This window comes from Epinephelus lanceolatus, chromosome 9, assembly GCF_041903045.1.
Source record: "Epinephelus lanceolatus isolate andai-2023 chromosome 9, ASM4190304v1, whole genome shotgun sequence".
Taxonomy (NCBI): domain Eukaryota; kingdom Metazoa; phylum Chordata; class Actinopteri; order Perciformes; family Serranidae; genus Epinephelus; species Epinephelus lanceolatus.
This window is the reverse complement of record NC_135742.1, coordinates 8,107,293-8,124,903: the sequence shown is the minus strand read 5'-3', so window position 1 is coordinate 8,124,903 and position 17,611 is coordinate 8,107,293. Positions and strand designations below refer to the sequence as shown.

At 42.0% G+C, this 17,611-nt stretch overlaps 1 protein-coding gene across 1 annotated transcript in view; it reads left to right on the top strand.

Annotated features, from left to right (window-relative positions):
* Window positions 1-17,611, top strand: part of smarca2 (SWI/SNF related BAF chromatin remodeling complex subunit ATPase 2) — a 72,769-nt gene that overhangs the window by 35,304 nt on the left and 19,854 nt on the right. Inside the window, exons 19-28 of the mRNA XM_033618979.2 lie at window positions 1,534-1,776; window positions 3,967-4,080; window positions 6,239-6,343; window positions 7,695-7,781; window positions 9,322-9,368; window positions 11,315-11,481; window positions 15,130-15,293; window positions 15,511-15,738; window positions 16,095-16,172; window positions 17,344-17,562. Of these exons, the coding sequence (XP_033474870.2) occupies window positions 1,534-1,776; window positions 3,967-4,080; window positions 6,239-6,343; window positions 7,695-7,781; window positions 9,322-9,368; window positions 11,315-11,481; window positions 15,130-15,293; window positions 15,511-15,738; window positions 16,095-16,172; window positions 17,344-17,562 (1,452 nt within the window). The remainder of the gene's footprint in view (window positions 1-1,533; window positions 1,777-3,966; window positions 4,081-6,238; window positions 6,344-7,694; window positions 7,782-9,321; window positions 9,369-11,314; window positions 11,482-15,129; window positions 15,294-15,510; window positions 15,739-16,094; window positions 16,173-17,343; window positions 17,563-17,611) is intronic.

Genomic DNA, 17,611 nt, shown 5'->3' with positions numbered 1-17,611 from the left:
GTCAAGGCCATAAGCTTTATTATTGACTGTACATGAGGCCACTCTGGAGGGCAAAGTGGGTCTTATATGGTACTCAGCAGTTGGACAAACCAAGGTCACCTCTGACTGACTTGATCAGCTGGAAAGTCTAAAACCAATCAGTATTGGCTTGTCAAGCAAGATCACTCTGCGTTTCTTCCACTCACCTCACAATGGCAGGACTGTCATACAGTTTGTAAACCTGCAGCAATTAAGAACTACGCAGGCAGAACTAATGTGTTTTCATTAACAGACAGTAAACAAGCAACAAGTTGTTCCCTACCAACAGTACTTTCCTGCGAGGTAGCAGTCACCTCCGGAGCAAAGAAGCAAAAAGTCAACAAAGAAGGCTGTTGCTTTCAGGAGTGGTGGAAAGTTCAGTATTTTTTCACTGCAAGATGAAACAGTGGCATTTGTCTTAATAACATAATAATACATTTTATTTTATAGGCATCTTTCACGACACACAAGAGCCCCTTTTACACTGCCAGATTTTCGGCAAATGTTGGGCTGTTTTGCCGGCAAGCTGCAAGCGGATTGGCGAGTTGATCCGAGGTGCCCAATTTTCCGCTGCGTAGGGGTAAACATATTGGTGGAACCTTTTTGGTTTAAAAAGAACGAGGCGCCCTTCCTCCATGGGCGGGGCTGTTGATGACTTGTGGGAGGAGCTGTTGATGACGCTGCACGTGCGACCCACTGGCGGTGGATAAACAGGAAACAGCTGATAGCAGGAATTAGTGAGCAGCTAGTAGCAAGAGGGAAACACAAACCTGACAGACACTGTAAAGATAAGCAACTGAGGAGACAAGGAATTGTGCGCCCTCCTTGTCCCCTCAAACAAAGAAGCCATTAACCGTCAGATGACGGGGACGGTGAAGAACGGGCCAACTTATAAGACAATTGCCGAAGAACTGACCAGCCGTGGCTTCCCTCCCACGTCAATGTTTACGTCACACGCTGTGAGCTACACGTTTTGTTACTTGCTCACGCCCCCCATTGCCCCGAAAAAGGCACATTCTGTATAAACATTTCGCTGCGGCGTTTCGCTGCACTCCCCAGTTTGGTTTTGATACTGCCATTGCTGCATTGCTGCAAATTTGCACAATTCCTACTTAAAAAGGGTAAAGGTCACCTTACAGACAAGATAAAAGTCTTGTTTGTATGCGATTTTTTTAATGAGCCATATGATACGAGAACCAGCTGCCCCCTGGTGTTTTCACGTTATCAAATCTGGACACCGTTCAGAAAAGTTTGGACAACCTTGGTGTAAATTATAAATTGTTCACATCACTTTAAAACCAGTTCCTTCAAGCATATGAAATGAGAGAGGGAATAAAGCTTCTCATTTGTGTGCAGTAGTGTTGTGTTTCCTGAGAGTAATCAGAGTAGGGAATCAATCTTTGCTTCTCTGCAGCCACTCTTTAGCTCCTGTGTGATTGTAAAAATGTTTTAAATGCAAATATAGACATTTTATTATCACTATGAGAGATCCAATAAGTCTTGTTCTATTTACAGATTCGTTGGAAGTACATGATTGTGGATGAGGGTCACCGCATGAAGAACCACCACTGTAAGCTGACCCAGGTGTTGAACACACACTATGTGGCTCCCCGACGCCTCCTTCTCACCGGTACACCACTGCAGAACAAGCTTCCCGAGCTGTGGGCGCTGCTCAACTTCCTCCTGCCCACCATCTTTAAGAGCTGCACCACCTTCGAGCAGTGGTTCAACGCCCCCTTCGCCATGACAGGAGAGAGGGTACGTACAAGGGGAAACAGCCTGGATTCTTAACTCTCTTTCATTTTTAGGTGGATGTGGGTCATACGGCAGATTAAATAAGTTATGCAAGTGCTTTTAATTAGTTTTTCTATGTGCGGCGTTTATCTTGAGTACCAGAATTACAGTAAGGACAAAGCAAGGCTACAAAGGCGGAGTGATAAATGGTTTTCCAAAAGCTTCAACCACTGACTTTATCTCCCAAGGTTGTTTCATGTGATTAATTAGCAGAGAAGACCACATATATTATGTGTTCTCCAAGACTAAAGTAGACCTCAGAGGAAAACCTAGGAAGATGTTTTCCATCCTAAAAGCAGCTTGACCTCCTGAGTACCCAGAGAGGGAATTGGTGCCATAAAAAAACATTAAACCTGAGAACATACAGTATAAATGTATAACTTGTATGTGTGTCTTTGAGATTATTTTACAATATACCAGGGCCTATTTTTGCTAAACATAGATATAGTGTTCATCCTCTGAAAGCTGATAGAAGGCGTCTTGAGATCTGCTCCCCTGAGGACTTTTCTCCCCTTTGCAGTAATTACACTTGTCATTTCTGTGAATGTGTTGAGTACAACTGTGATTTTACAAGGCTTGTTCAAAGGCACGATAAACTTTTATTATATACACTCAATTAACGCTCAGGAAATGTTCTAAATGGGGACGTCAGATACAAACCAGCATCATTATAAGAGCCTCAGAGGTGCTGCAATGTGAAACTTTTTTCTTATGTTTTTCCACAAGTTATGACAGCACCGCTCTCTTTGCTCAAAAAAGGTCACAGTAGGTTGAACTGTCCAGCTTCAAATGGAGTCTGCCCGAGGCTGAGGAAACCTAGACACCCAATTTGCTGTGATAGAAATATGAATACTCGTGTTTGAAACCATAACTTTCCATAACCTCTTAAAATTCAACCTGCTGGTTGAACCCCGTTTGCAAATTAGTTTCAGGGTTGGCTCTAACTGGCAGGCCACTTTGCAAGGGAAGAAAATAACTATAAATGGTTATTTCTGGGTAGCAAGCAGGTGAAACAAAGTGTTTACTGTGTACTGTAACAAAGCTTATAAAACTTAATCATCACAAAAACTTTTTCTCCATCGTCGTTTCTGTGGCTCTCATTTTCACCAGTAAGATTCATATTAAAGGTGCCCTTGTGGAGTTTTTTGTGAACAAACAGCTGTGTTTACTTTCATGTTATTTAGCAAAATGCATTGTGAGTTTGTAAGGTGTATTCACAGCGTAAAAACTAGCGTCTTGGGCTGCACGTCCTGCGTTGGTGAACGCTGTGTTAACCACTTTGAGAATTGGTTGTGCTTCAGAGAGTTGGTGTCTTTTTTCACAAATCTGGTAGCTGCATCTGCATGTTGATATTTCGCCAACTTTGACTGGTCTTGGTATGAAGCCAGTTTGTTTTTGTACAGTTCTGGAAATTCAGAAACATGAGCAAATTGGTTTTTGGTCCATCTCTCAGTTCAAGCAGTGGTCCACAGCATTTGGCTTTAAGCACAGCTCGGGTCAAATCACCCCTACTCTGCTCGTCACACCACAGATGTACACGCAGAGCAGTCACAACACACCACATACACAATAATGGACACACAAAAGCTGCTTTTCAGCACGTTTAATGCATTTCTTCTTCATGGATCATTTGCAAAGCAGTTTTTTTAGATACTTAGATAATGCAGTGTTTACATCCGTGCTTGCAGTCTTTAAACTTTTTTGTACAATATCATCATTTACTGTCCTTTCGTGGAACAGCCTGTCAACTGCGGCAGGACTGTATTTTGTGCTGCCCTCACATCGTGTGCGTTCTGTGCACTAAACAATCCAAACACAACAGGGGCACACTTGTAAAAACATTGCTCTGTATTACTACCTATGGTCAAAACCTCCACAAAGTACCCATAAGGTGACAGCTAGGCTCACCACTGGCCACAACAAACACGCCTTGCCCTCAGAAAAAACAGTCTCAGGTAAACAAGAGGATTCAGACAGTCACACAAATTGTTGATGTGAAATATAACCTGTTTCTGTTTTGTTATTTTTACAACAGGCCGAACTGTGGTCATCAGCAGGTCGTAGTCTTGTCACTATGGCGCTGAATCCTGCTGCCCAGTATGCATAACACAACATCTGTAATGTATCATGACGAATACTTTCTGTCATGTTTAGGTGGACCTAAATGAGGAGGAGACCATCCTGATTATCCGACGTTTGCATAAGGTGCTCCGCCCCTTCCTGCTACGCAGACTGAAGAAAGAGGTGGAGTCTCAGCTGCCAGAGAAGGTGAAGATTCTACTTTAATTAACTGTATTTGATTTGATTATATTTGCTGCATACACGCAGACACCCTGCACTACACCGTTTGACTGAACTGCTCTAATTAAATTAGTATATTCCAAAGGAAATGTAAAGGGTAAGGAGCCACGCTATTTCTAAAAATAATTCCCATGGTGTGGTTATTTACTTATGCAGAGTGTGTTTTGATAACAGCGTGGGTCGTTACCTTGTTTATTTCATGGTCACTTATGACTGATCCAAATATAAAAACTGCACTGGCACAGTCTTTGACATCCTTGAAATTAATTCTGCCACTTCAGCAGTTATTAGAGGCTGTAGCCCTGTAACTGCTGAAGCAAACAATTTTTCATCTGTAAGTATTCATCAAGAACACTAATGAGACCACTGTGTCAGAGCTTCACAAATGCCTGAAATGAATGTGCATCCCTTCCTCATAAAAATCCAGTGTTCTCTGTGGCCAAATTACAAATTAATTTCACAAGGCAACATAAATGCCTTGTTATGAACTTAATTTAGACGAACAGCAGACTTATTTGTAAATAGTCAACTGAAATAAAGGGTTTACGGTAAGTGTATCCTTGTCAGGCATCATCGTAATTAAACACTGTGGCCACTCCTGTTTCCCAGAGGCATCTTGAGACCAAGACGATTTGAAAACCTCTTAAGCTGAAGAGGCCTTTCCTAAATGCAATGCACAAGAAGATGCTCTGAGAAATGATCTTAGATTAATGTTAGACCCCTGCTAAAGACAGCTAAACTAACACATATTAATTCTGATCCGCCAGTTTCTCTCAACATAACCTCCTCTCCCCCTCCTCGCCTATTTTAGGTTTACTATGAACTTTAGGAATGACGTCCACCTCGAAGTTTACTTCTTATACTGACTTCCTTCCAGTAAAATGGATTACAAAGGGCAGCACTTTTCGTCCATCTTCGAAGTCTCTGACCTATATAGATTGTCATAATTTTTTGTCTCTGTCTCCTCCTCTGAAGTGGTCTTCTCTTTGAGCTGCATCAGTGCCCTTTGTCTTTCTTGTGGTGGCCCCCTCCTCTCTCTTTCCTCCTTGCTCTATTCTTTCCCTTTCCCTGCTGTATGCGAAATGCCACCTGGAATTAGAGGTGAAGCTTTGTACAATAGGCTGGTAAAGGTGCAGCATCGCACATTTTACTGATCATGCAGCTCATTTCACAGTTGTTAAGTTCAAGCTACGGATATAGTCTGAGCCACTTAGTGTGAAACATGTCTTTGGACTGTTGCTTCACCGTAGTATCTTGTTACTGTTGCCTGTCTGAGGAGCCTGAGGATTAATGTTGTTAACATTGACATCACTGGCACTGCCGTTTGTGCTAGTCCTTTCGGGTTCCACCAATGTTCCATCTTGCTTGCATGCCTTCAAAATGACATCATAAAACCTGTCTGTGTTTGCCAGCAAGAGATGCTGCAACAGCAGAGGGGGCTTGTAGCCTTGTAGGGAGAAGGAGACAGAGCGCCAGGTGTGTTTTCCATGGCTAAAGTCTGCCTGTCTGGTGGAGCTTTCCAGTCAGTCATCCCACAGTCTGCAGCGGTGCGAACATTTGCTGAAATTTATTAGACATTGCCATAAATGTATGTGGGAATTTCCTGCATTGTAAGTGCTCATTTGCTGGTATTGATGAAATTATGCGCAGTACTAGTAATGTCCCACTGAAGTTTAGGCCCTGGGCAGCGAGCTGAAAGCTGTACACTGTTTACTGCACATTAAGCTTATTTTTTAAGCTTTGCAATGTTTGTATGTTTAAAATATAGCACGGCTTGTAGACAGTTACATACATAAAGTTACTTCCATTCAACTTCATCCTCGACACTACAGACAGTTGAGGTTAAGAAGCTCTTAACATTGTGCACTTGCTCTTGAGACGTGGTTGTTGAAAAATAACTTAATGACTTGCACAGACTGACCTCCACTTTAGAGATTGTGCTTATGGGTATTATGGCAAGGTTGTACTGTAATACGCTTTTCATCGTTTCCCTTGCTTTATATTTCTTCTCCTACTAACTGTTGTGTTTTCCACAGTGTCAAGAATCAAGGGCACTCAGCTCAAACAGCCTTGCCACTAAAAAGATTGTTTCACAGATGCATTGTCTTCATTGTCATTCACACAGGTGGAGTACGTCGTAAAGTGTGACATGTCTGCCATACAGAAGGTTCTGTATCGCCACATGCAGAAAGGCATCCTCCTCACTGACGGCTCAGAGAAAGACAAGAAGGTAAACATACTGAGACCCCTGTGAATTCGCAGTACGTCTCTACTTTGTTTTATCACTGGGTGACAAGCTGACAAACTGAGCCGTTTAGTTTAGAACTCAGGGATGTTTGCTGTTTCACATTAGAAGATTACTGAATTTTGTTTGTTTAATTGGAGCTGCAGTTTCTCTGTGCTTTTGCTTAAGACTAAGAGAATATTGTAGCTTTCATTCAACTTCTGAAGCTACATCTTGGCTCTTGGAGTCTGTTTTCTTAACCTCCAGGGGTGCAGACTGCACAGGTTATAGAGAAATTGGAATACACAACTCAAAATCCTTTAAGAATCAGACAGTTAATATTGTGTTAGTACATAATATTAACTGTCTGATTCTTAAAGGATTCTTAAAGTATATTACCAGCACTACCTGACAACACTTTGTGATGGAAAGAAGTCCTCTGAGGTGTTCAGTGCTGTTAAAGATAATTAAAGCTGCTATAATGTCTATTTTTAACATAACATATCAAATGACAAGGTGAAAACAAAGTGACAGTGTGAAATTAGTCACTCATAGTGATGGACCTACAGAGAATTATCAGTCGAATCTGCAGCTCCACTTGGCTTCACAGACCTTAAAGAGTTTCAGGTCACTTTTAGCTCACAGGACCACAACTTTACTGTTTGGGTTCTCTCTCACCACTCTCATAGCCTTGTTTTCAGCTGCAGCAGGCAGCTGTTTACAGAGGAAAGGTTCTAAAAATCCACTCTACACAACCTAGTGGACACAATTGAGTGTTCAGCAGTTAAAGGAGTTTCTTAGGAGTTGGTAGAGACCAAAATCAGAGCTAAAGGAGAATGAACATAGGCTTTAAATTCGTCAGGTGGACACAAACACAACTTTGAAGGAATGATGATGTTTCCTGAAACTGCTGGATTTGTAAATAAACAACTGTTTGCAAACAAGTTTGACATACCTAAGTTAATGATATGTCAGGGCCTTGTTCACAACTTGCGCCTGCTGCCACCAAGTGGCCAAAAAAAAATCAGTTACTACAGGTTTAAACTCACTGTCATGACCTGGCTCTGATGTCTTGACAAAAGGGTAAAGGCAAAATAATAAGCCATTTATTTACATGAATAGATAAACGTGTGAGGTGTTTGATGGTGAAAACAACAAACGATGCACCGAAGGGAAGAGAAAGTCTCAGCCAGGGAGGTGGGGGTTTTATAGTATGAAAGCACCGGGCCCAGGTGCTCCCAGCTACAAAACAGATTAAGTGAACAAGCCAGGGGATGATCACACTCACATAAAGACAAGTATTATTGTTTTGATCAGGCACTAAACATCTTTTATTCATGTTACAATTATCCCCCAGGGCAAAGGAGGAGCGAAGACCCTAATGAACACCATCATGCAGCTGAAGAAGATCTGCAACCACCCATACATGTTCCAGCACATTGAGGTGAGTGCTCCTAACATAACTGATACTGTCTGTTAGAAGCCTGTGAATACTGACACTGGACAATGTGACACTGGCCCACTTATAATAATAATAATAATAATAGTAATAATTATAATACATCAGATTTATATATAGCGCTTTTCAGGACACTTAAAGATGCTTTACAGTGCTGAAAAATAACAATGATAAAATAAAAATGAAAAATGACTGTTAGAAACTAGGGAAATGCCAGTTTGAGGGAGTTCCAGAGGGTTGGGGCGGCAGCGGTGAAGGCTCGGTCCCCCAAGGTTTGGTGCTTGGTTCTCGTGTTGGAGCGAAGTCGGCAGGTGGGGGAACGGCGGTGGAGGAGGTCAGTGAGATAAGAGGGGGCAAGGTTGTTGAGGGCTTTGTAGGTGATGAGGAGGAGTTTGAAGCTGTTTGAGGACAGGGGTGATGTGGTCCCTAGAGGGGATGTGGGTGAGTAACCGGGCAGCAGAATTCTGTATGTGTTGCAGTTTTTGAAGGCTAGTAGAGGGAAAACCATAGAGAATGCTATTACAGTACTCGAGTCTGGAGGTTATGAAGGCGTGGATGAGTATTTCTGCAGTTGAGTGGGTGAGGGAGGTGCGGAGATGGGCAATGTTGCAGAGATAGAAGAATGATGTCCTGGTGATGTTGCTGATGTGGCGTTTGAAAGGGAGAGTGGGGTCAATTATGATACCGAGGTTTCGTACTGAGGGGGCGGAAGTGACATTGTGACCATCGATGTGGAGGGAGAAGTCGTGAGGAGAGGGTAGGAGAGCTTTAGGTCCAGTAATGATGAGTTCTATTTTATTGCTGTTTTGTTTCAGGAAGTTGTTGTCCATCCAGGATTTGATGTCAGTCAGGCAGTTTGTGATGGTGGAAAGAATGACTGGGGTGATGGATTTGGTGGAGATGTTTAGCAGCGTAACAGTGGAAGTGTAGTCCATGGCGGCGTATGATATTTCCAAGGGGTAACATGTAGAGGATGAAGAAGAGGGGGCCAAGCAGCCAGCCTTGAGGGACACCGTGGGTGACTGGGGTGATGTGGGACTTGGAGTTGCTGATGGATACCTAGTGTTGACAGTTGGAACACTTATGCATGTCTTTGTCATTCACCTACTGGAATTATCAGCTAATTGCATATTTATTACCTTCAATAGAAAAAGAAACATTTTTGATATTATTTAATCCAAATATCTTTTTTTTAATATATTGTTCCTGCAGTAATATCTGGGATGATGTCTCAAATTTGTTTTTCTTCGTCGGCTGATTAAGGTCATTACACTACAATCTGATTCATAGATCAGCCTGTTAAAACTCTTTCCAAGCAGTGAACTGTTGTTATCTTCAGGGTTACAACAGATTTGATTTAAGAGGAACCTTGTAATCACTCTGCCTTAACAAGTTCCTGACCTTTCATTTTTAATATGACTCAGAGACTTGTTTGGGAGTTTATCCCCAGGACAGACAAATTAAATGAAGGTGTTAGTTTGATGAGTCTCTCTTTATTTAAACCAGTAAATGCTATGTGTTTTAGGAATCCTTTGCTGAGCACTTGGGCTTTCCAAACGGCTTCATCAGCGGGTAAGTCGACAAAAACACCCCCCATTTTACTGTATTTCTTTCATCCAATGCCAGAAAGTGTTGGGAATGACAAATACCAAATTGATACTGGATCAGGATATGTGTTCACACGAATACTGTGAGGATCGTTGTCACAGATGTGTTATGTGTATGATGTTTAAAACCTTGGTTATAGAGTGAAATGGTAACACTTCTTCCCGATTTGGCATGTATAAGCACCATAACGATTTTGCTAGTTTATAAAATACTATATAAGCACCTTTAAAGTGTTTATTAATGTTCAGTATTTGTCAACAATTATAACTGAATCAGATCCAACTCCTATGAAGACATGTTTTATTCTATTACAGCCGTGTTTTACGGTTTACAAACCAGCCCTCACTAATGGGTGCCAACAGAAGGAGTTATAGTTGTTTAGGATGACATTAGCAAACACTTATATCTGCTTATAACTACATCACAGTGTGTAGTTATCACTTCACTGTAATATTCTTCAGGTTTTGGTACGAACCAGTAGACTCTGAGCGAGCTGTTGGCATTAGAATTGTGACGTAGGCGTGGACTTTGCCAGTAAATTCTCCATCAGCTCTGCTAAATTGTGCTAAATTTATGGTCTTATATCCATTTTGCAAGTGTCAGTGGTGTTTTTTGTGGTTGGTTTTGGATGGTGGTGGTGTGTGGCTGTGGGTAGCTCAGCGGGATGATAAAATTGCCTCACCTGTCTGTAAACCTGCCTCTCCTGCGACTCTGCTAGCTGGCTAGGTTGAGTTTTTCAAATGTAGACATCAGTAAACATTGAGGAAAGGCTGGAGAAGATGGGCACCAGCCACCATCCTGACAGCATGGACGTATGGAGGAATCAAACATAGGCCGCAATCCTGCTAGCCACTGTAAAGCATTACATAATTAATGGGAAGACCTTCAGGCCTGCATCAGTTTAAGATGGGACATCAGGAACTGTGCTATCCTTTGTTTCACCAAAACATGGGTAAATCCTGGAATAGCAGACGGCATTCAGTGACGAAGTGACTCTTGTCTTTATACCGATCCAACAGAGCAGAGGACTCTGGTGAGAGAAGGAGAGGAGGCATGAGTTTTATAGTAGATAAGGACTGGTGTGACAGAAGGAGCATGAGGTGCTGCTCTGTTTCTGTTCACCCTGCCCTAAAAGAGGAATAAGCACTTTGGATAACTGCTTAACGTCGTTCAGAGGTGGCTGTAGGGCAACGCTGCCTGTGTTTGGGAAAGGTGACCATCTGGCCATCTTGTTGAGGTCAAGGTATTTAAATAAACTATGACATGTGCCACCAGTGATTCAAGAGATGGAGCCAATCAGATTTGCTTTCAGGACACCACCATCAGCGTCACAGATGACATCAGTGAACTTACTGAGCTTGTACCCAAAGCTACATTTAAATCATTCCACAACCAGAAGCCATGGATTACCTGAACCATCGGGAAATATGGACAGTTATGAAGCAGCAGCCAGCAATGTTAGAAGAGGCAAAAAAGGAATAACTTGCAACGCACAAATTAAAGCAGCTGACAGGATCGCATTTCACTGGAGTCGTACCTTGTATGACTTCATGTGACGATTAAGGATAAATTCATGGAATAACAAAGATAATTTCTCTGTGTTTGCTGCATAACTTTTGATTCTTTAAAAAAAAAAGTCAACCACAAGTCTGACACCTTTGTAAGAGTGCAATTTTAAATCAGTTATTTTCACTGTGAGCATGTTAGCATGTTGATTTGAGCGCTAAACTCAAAGCACAGCTGTGACAAAGTACAGCCCCACAGAACCAAACAAAGAAGTCAACTGTGGTTTTAATGGGCAGTTTATGGACTCATTGGCCAATTTAGAACATCAACTGCTGTCTTTGATAGGTCAATATTTGGGTAATGATTACTTATGTTACATGTTTTGCCTCATTACCTCCACTCAGGCTTGATCTGTATCGAGCTTCTGGGAAGTTTGAGCTCCTGGATCGCATCCTGCCGAAGCTGCAGGCCACCAGCCACCGAGTCCTGCTGTTCTGCCAAATGACCAGTCTGATGACAATCATGGAGGACTACTTCAGCTACCGCAATTTCCAGTATTTACGTCTGGATGGTAAGATCACGCTGCCTCTTGTGTTTATGCATTCCATGATCATCAAATCTACAGGTGATTACATCTTTATAACAACAACATCAGAAACAATACATCTGTGATCAGTTCCCTAATTTTATTTTAACAATTTTCTAAATTATTTTCCTCTTTTCCAATTTCTCGTTTTATTTCATGGAAGTGATCAATGTAAGTGCACTTGTCCTTTAAACTTAATAAAAAATAAAAGCTAACAAAATAAAAGACACCTGGTACATTCGTTACAGCTGTATCAGTTTATACAACAGTTTTGAACAGTTAGAACAAGAGGCTACACTGCAACATGCAAATCACTCCTTCTCGTGGCTGCCTGCGCTTTCCCTGTCCTTGCGGCTGCAACTTGTGCTGTCTTCTCTTCTTCAAACTACAACACCCATAATTCATGTAGGAACTGCTGCAGCCAATGTGCAGCCAGTGGGAGCAGCACGACAACTCAGCACCCATGATCAGTTTTTAATGTTTTATCGGGCAATAACTACTCCAGACTCTGCTCTAGTGTAATTTTCGGTACAATCAGGGCAGGATTCAGGATTCTGGACAACTGCTTGGATTCAGGACTGTGCCGAAAAATTCGGGACAGTCCTGAAATCCAGGTTGCCGGGGAGGTCAGATACTTGCGTGCTAGGGCAGACAGCTTTTCATGCAATGCTGATGCTGGGCTCTGCTCTGTAGCACTGCAGCTCTCCCACAACTCAAGCACAAAGCCCAATCGTACGCCTACAGACAGATTTTATAAAAGGCAACTCTGTGGCATACAGAAACAGTAAAGTTAGAGATTAAAAATGAGATTAACGCGATCAAAAAACATAGCGCGTTAAATATGACTGTGATTAATTATTCGCAATTAACGCAATAATTTCACACCCCTAAAAAGAGCAAGGATGAATTCTTCCTTTACTGCACCCTACTGAGTTTTGTCCATCTGAGTGTTGGTCCTAGTGATGAAATTCTAAGAAAATTCTCACAATCATGACTAGGTCCTTGTAAAGATAAAAGTTATTCACAGAGCATCTCAGCCCTTAAAAGAGCTCCTAAGGTGGAAAACTGTTAGGGGCAGGGAGGAGGACTTCTAAGAGGCTTCAGAGTTTCTTAATCAAAAGAAAAAATGTCAGAAAGACACAGAGGTAGGAGAAAAGTTATCCCAATGCTGGATGACAGTGAGTAAATGAAATGCTACAGACTAGATAGTGCTGGGAAAATATTTGTGGTTGATCCCATTAGGGATACACTAGACATTTCTCACCCAGCGCAATAACCCTATAATGCAAGACATAAACTGATAACAGTATTAAGATATTTTTAAAAACTGGAAAAATGTATCAGTGCAGCAGTGATGACTTGGGCCTGTCTCGACCTTCCATCAGCAGAGTGATCACACTAACAATCACAACACTTTCACAGTTCACACGGTTCATTTCATTTACACCTTGCAGAATCACAGATGGGCTTGTCTGTGAAAATTAATCACACTTGTTAAAAGAAAGCATCACACCTAGCAACGGGGTCAACCACACCTCCTCACTAAGGTAAACGTTTCTGTCCCTTTCTTGCTCAGAGCTGCTCTGAGAACTTTCCTAAAGCCTAGTTCACATGACATGATTTTCACCCTGATTTTGCATCACGGAGACTATGTTAGGTTACGACCTGTGTGTGCACACCACAAGATTTCTCCACCGAGCCCTCGCCGACAGAGCCCCAGATAACGCGGTGACGTCACCAAACTTGGAGACGACACATGGTAAAGGCATGGATATTCTTCCCAGTGTTGAATCAGATCTGCCTCCAGGGCCTGGGTCCAAACACAACGCACTCCCCGTGATCCTGTGGACGCCGCCTTTGTTGTTGTTGCTTGCCGTCTTGTCAGTGTTGCCAGATCTTGGGAGAGAAACAAGCAACCAGGGCTATGGAAACAAGCCCAAAAGAAGCGACGGATATATATAGAGAAAGGCGACGTTTAGTAGAGCAAGCCCAAATCAGGAGCTCCACTTTAGAAACAAGCCCAAAAAAACGCAACCCCCGACTACCAATATTTGTAAGCGACTTTTCAAAAAAAAACGCCCAAAGTTGCAGCCAATAAGCGGACCTGGCAACCCTGCGGCTTGTCCTCCTCACATTTCTTCCATCCTCCTGCGTGCTGACGTGGGACGTATCCAGTCGTGTCACACATCTCCAGTTTTCTAGCATGCCAGATATCCAGTCCCAGTCGCAGACGAGGGGGCGACTTGTTCGTAGACTTGTTCACACATGAGGACTCGTTGTGGCAGAATATCTGCCCAAGGTGGCTCTCAAGATCGTCTGCGATGTCAAAATCGTGGTGAAAATCGTATAATGTGAACTAGGCTTAAATCACTGCTAAGCTAAGATTCCATACTAAAAATTTTAAGCTAGGTTAGGAGCTCTCAGATTGTTCTCAGAATGGTTGTGGATACAGCCCCAGGTGTTGAATTCTCCCAGTCAAAATTTTATTCATATCATATCAATAAGTTTATCAACTTAGTTTTGAACCAGAACGTCTAGTACTTGGATCTTAACGTAACGACATGCAACTTTTATTTCCCAACTTGTAGCTGTAACAATACACATGATCATGATTTGAGATAAAGTTGGATTTGGTGCCCGTGTAATCCTTTTATCCCTTTATGTATTTGGTGTATGAAAAGGATCATTCCTCATTTCTGATTTAAGTTGACTAAAGGAATTATAATCAGTCACACTGGTGTGATGCAGAATTCTCTTCATATACGCTCAGCATGATACCCACACTGAGCATCTCAAACAAAGCCAATCCTATTAGCCACTAGATCTGAAAAAAGAGACCTGAGATCACAGAGATGTTATTCATTCATTTTCGGGCTCTTTTTTAAACAAGAAAACGAGAGTGACCTGATTTTTAAAAGCAGATTCTGTAACAGTAGTTTGTAAGACGTCCTATTGCTACTGATTAATTGGCTAAAATAAATTGGTCAGCCTCTAAAATAAAATATGCAATGTAATCTCTCACTTCATTCTTCCTCAACTGCTGTGTGTGAGTGACAGATGAGACAGATGTCTTCTCTCCAGCGGGGAAAACAGTCCAGCCTCACACTGACCTGCAGTAACTCACAGTTTAGTGTGTTATGTGTGTTTCTGGCTGTAATTCAGGGTTCTGAAAGGAGCTTATAAAATGCTGAAAGTGAAGGACACACGTTAGAAAAACATGTTTAATTTGAGGTGAACAGTTTGAATCAATTCAGTCACATAATTATTACTTTGGTGTGCAACCAAAGAAAGACATGAGTGAAAGGAATCATTTTGATAAACAGCTTTTACACCATCCGCTCAGCACTTTCAGAAAGAAACACAATTATTAGCCATGTCTCAGATTTGCAGCTGAAGATCTCTTTAGTTAGCATAATTTAGAAGCATGTTGTCAGATGTATAAAGTGCTTGTTGTATGGTTTTATCACATTTTGAACTCTGATTAATTAGAGCTGCCTCATGCCCTTTTCAGACACCTCTGAAACAGTTTATAGGTCACAGATGAGGCATTGTTTGTAGGTAATATCTGACATGGGGACACAAAGTGAACTTGACAGGCTCTCCATTTTAAAATGACCATGCTTTGTTTTTTAGGGACCACCAAATCTGAGGACCGAGCAGCACTGCTGAAGAAATTTAATGAAGAAGGATCACAGTACTTCATCTTCCTGCTCAGTACCAGAGCCGGCGGCCTCGGCCTCAACCTGCAGGCTGCTGACACTGTCGTCATCTTTGACAGTGACTGGAACCCACACCAGGTACGTCCATCAGTTTATAACCTGTAAAGACAGTGCTTGTGCGCACAATCTGAAAGTTTGATCATGGAAAGTGTTCACTACCTTTATAGTGTCTGCAGCTCTTGGTTGAAACAAACAAAAGCAGATTTAAAGGGCTATTTAAGGATGTTTATATGTTTTGTCTTTTATGTCGAGGCAGCTGAAATGATCTCATATTTCTCTTATCTGCTGACTCCAGGACCTTCAGGCTCAGGACCGGGCTCACCGCATCGGTCAGCAGAACGAGGTACGTGTGCTTCGCCTCTGCACCGTCAACAGTGTGGAGGAGAAGATCTTGGCAGCCGCCAAATACAAACTCAACGTGGATCAGAAAGTCATCCAGGCGGGCATGTTTGACCAGAAATCCTCGAGCCACGAGCGCCGTGCCTTCCTCCAGGCCATTCTAGAGACCGAGGAACAGAATGAGGTACGGTGTGAGTTTCTAACGTGTGTTTAGATTTATATGTGGTGTTTGTGCTTGATAAGATATGTTTATAAAACGAAGGTCCGAGGCTCTAAATAGATTTTCCCCTCTAGTTAAATTATGCACTCTGCTTTTGATTGAATTAGTGCAGAGTAAGCTCCAAAGATACGATCAGCAAGTTAACCCTCATCTCTTACATAATCATGTTTCTGTAATGCAGTCTCAGCTATTTAATTGGTGTTTGATTAAATCTGTGTGCCGCATGTGACCGATTTTGTTTTGAAATGAGCATGTTCAGATTCTGTTTTGCTGAAACAGTTAAAACTGAGACTGTCTTTTGATGTTTTTCAAAACTCCAGGAGGAAGATGAGATACCTGATGATGAAACTCTTAATCAGATGATAGCCCGCAATGAAGATGAATTTGAGCTCTTTATGGTAAGAAAATGGTTACTAGAAAACCAGATCTGTGAACATGGTCATACTTAAATTTGTATACTTTTTGTCTATTTGCTGTATGCTGTTGTATCTTAAAATGTTGTTTGTTGTATGCATGATGTTATTTGTTGTATGCATAATGCACTTTACTATGGGCATTCGGCAATAGATTATCGCACTTATTAGCACTTTATTAAGGGCATTTCTGCAATATGAATCAGCACTTTATTATGGCTGGGCACCCTGCAATAGAATATAGAATATTTTGTTGTTATTGTGGTTGTTGTGGAAAGTTCTTATTGTCCTTCCTCCCTCCTCTTCTCTTCTTACACCTACCTGCCTATGGGACAGGAGATGGAAATTAGCCGTACGGCTACAATCTCTTCTCATATTTACATTTTTTTTCTTTTAAAATGTTCATTAATATGCATTGTCCCATTTCTAAATAAATAAACTTGAAACTTGAAACTTGAAAATCACACCAAGTAAAACTTTTAAATAACAGGTCTTATAGAGGACAAGCTGACAGCTGGCACTCATACATCTACCCTCAAAATAATTATAGGTTGTCGATCATGTTGAGACCATTACGCAGGTTAAATGTCATCATTTGCTCAGGCACCTTTGGATTTGGCAGCAGCTGTTCCCAGCCTGACACGTCTTCATGAATAGTAAATGAATACTTTTTGCCATGGAAACAGGACCACAGTCATTGTGTCACTCACAGTACACCGCTTGACAGTTTCACGCCACACAGCTCTGTGTTTGATATGCTGTAATATTCATCTGAAATTGACGGCCAATGACAGGCTTATACCCACAGTTAGTCAGAATAGATCTGAGCCAGATGCTGTATTGAAAACCATGGCCTTACATAACCTCAAGATTCACTGGTACTTGGTGGTGTCATCACATCTTTTGTGTTTCATCCAGCTTGTGTTGGCTCACTCTATAGTGGCTAGATGCAAGATATCAAATATAATTCCTGAGTATCTGGAAGCAAGCCACAGGATAGGGCTGGCACTAAGTGTGAAATTTGTAAAAGGGCTTTATCCAAAAGTGCATTCGGCATTATTGAATCTAAAGCTACATTTATAGTTATGTGGTATAACATTAAGGAACCAAGAATCATGTCGCCACCTGCTGACGTGTCTTTGTTGTTCTCTGTCAGCGCATGGACATGGACCGACGCCGCGAGGACGCCAGGAACCCGAAGCGTAAGCCTCGTCTCATGGAGGAGGACGAGTTGCCTTCCTGGATCATCAAAGACGAAGCCGAGGTCGAACGGCTCACGTATGAAGAGGAGGAGGAGAAGATGTTCGGACGGGGATCGCGCTGTCGTCGGGACGTGGACTACAGCGACACGCTGACTGAAAAACAGTGGCTGCGGGTAAAGTCTGAGTATATCTATCAATCTATGACATTTAATCTTTTTTTCT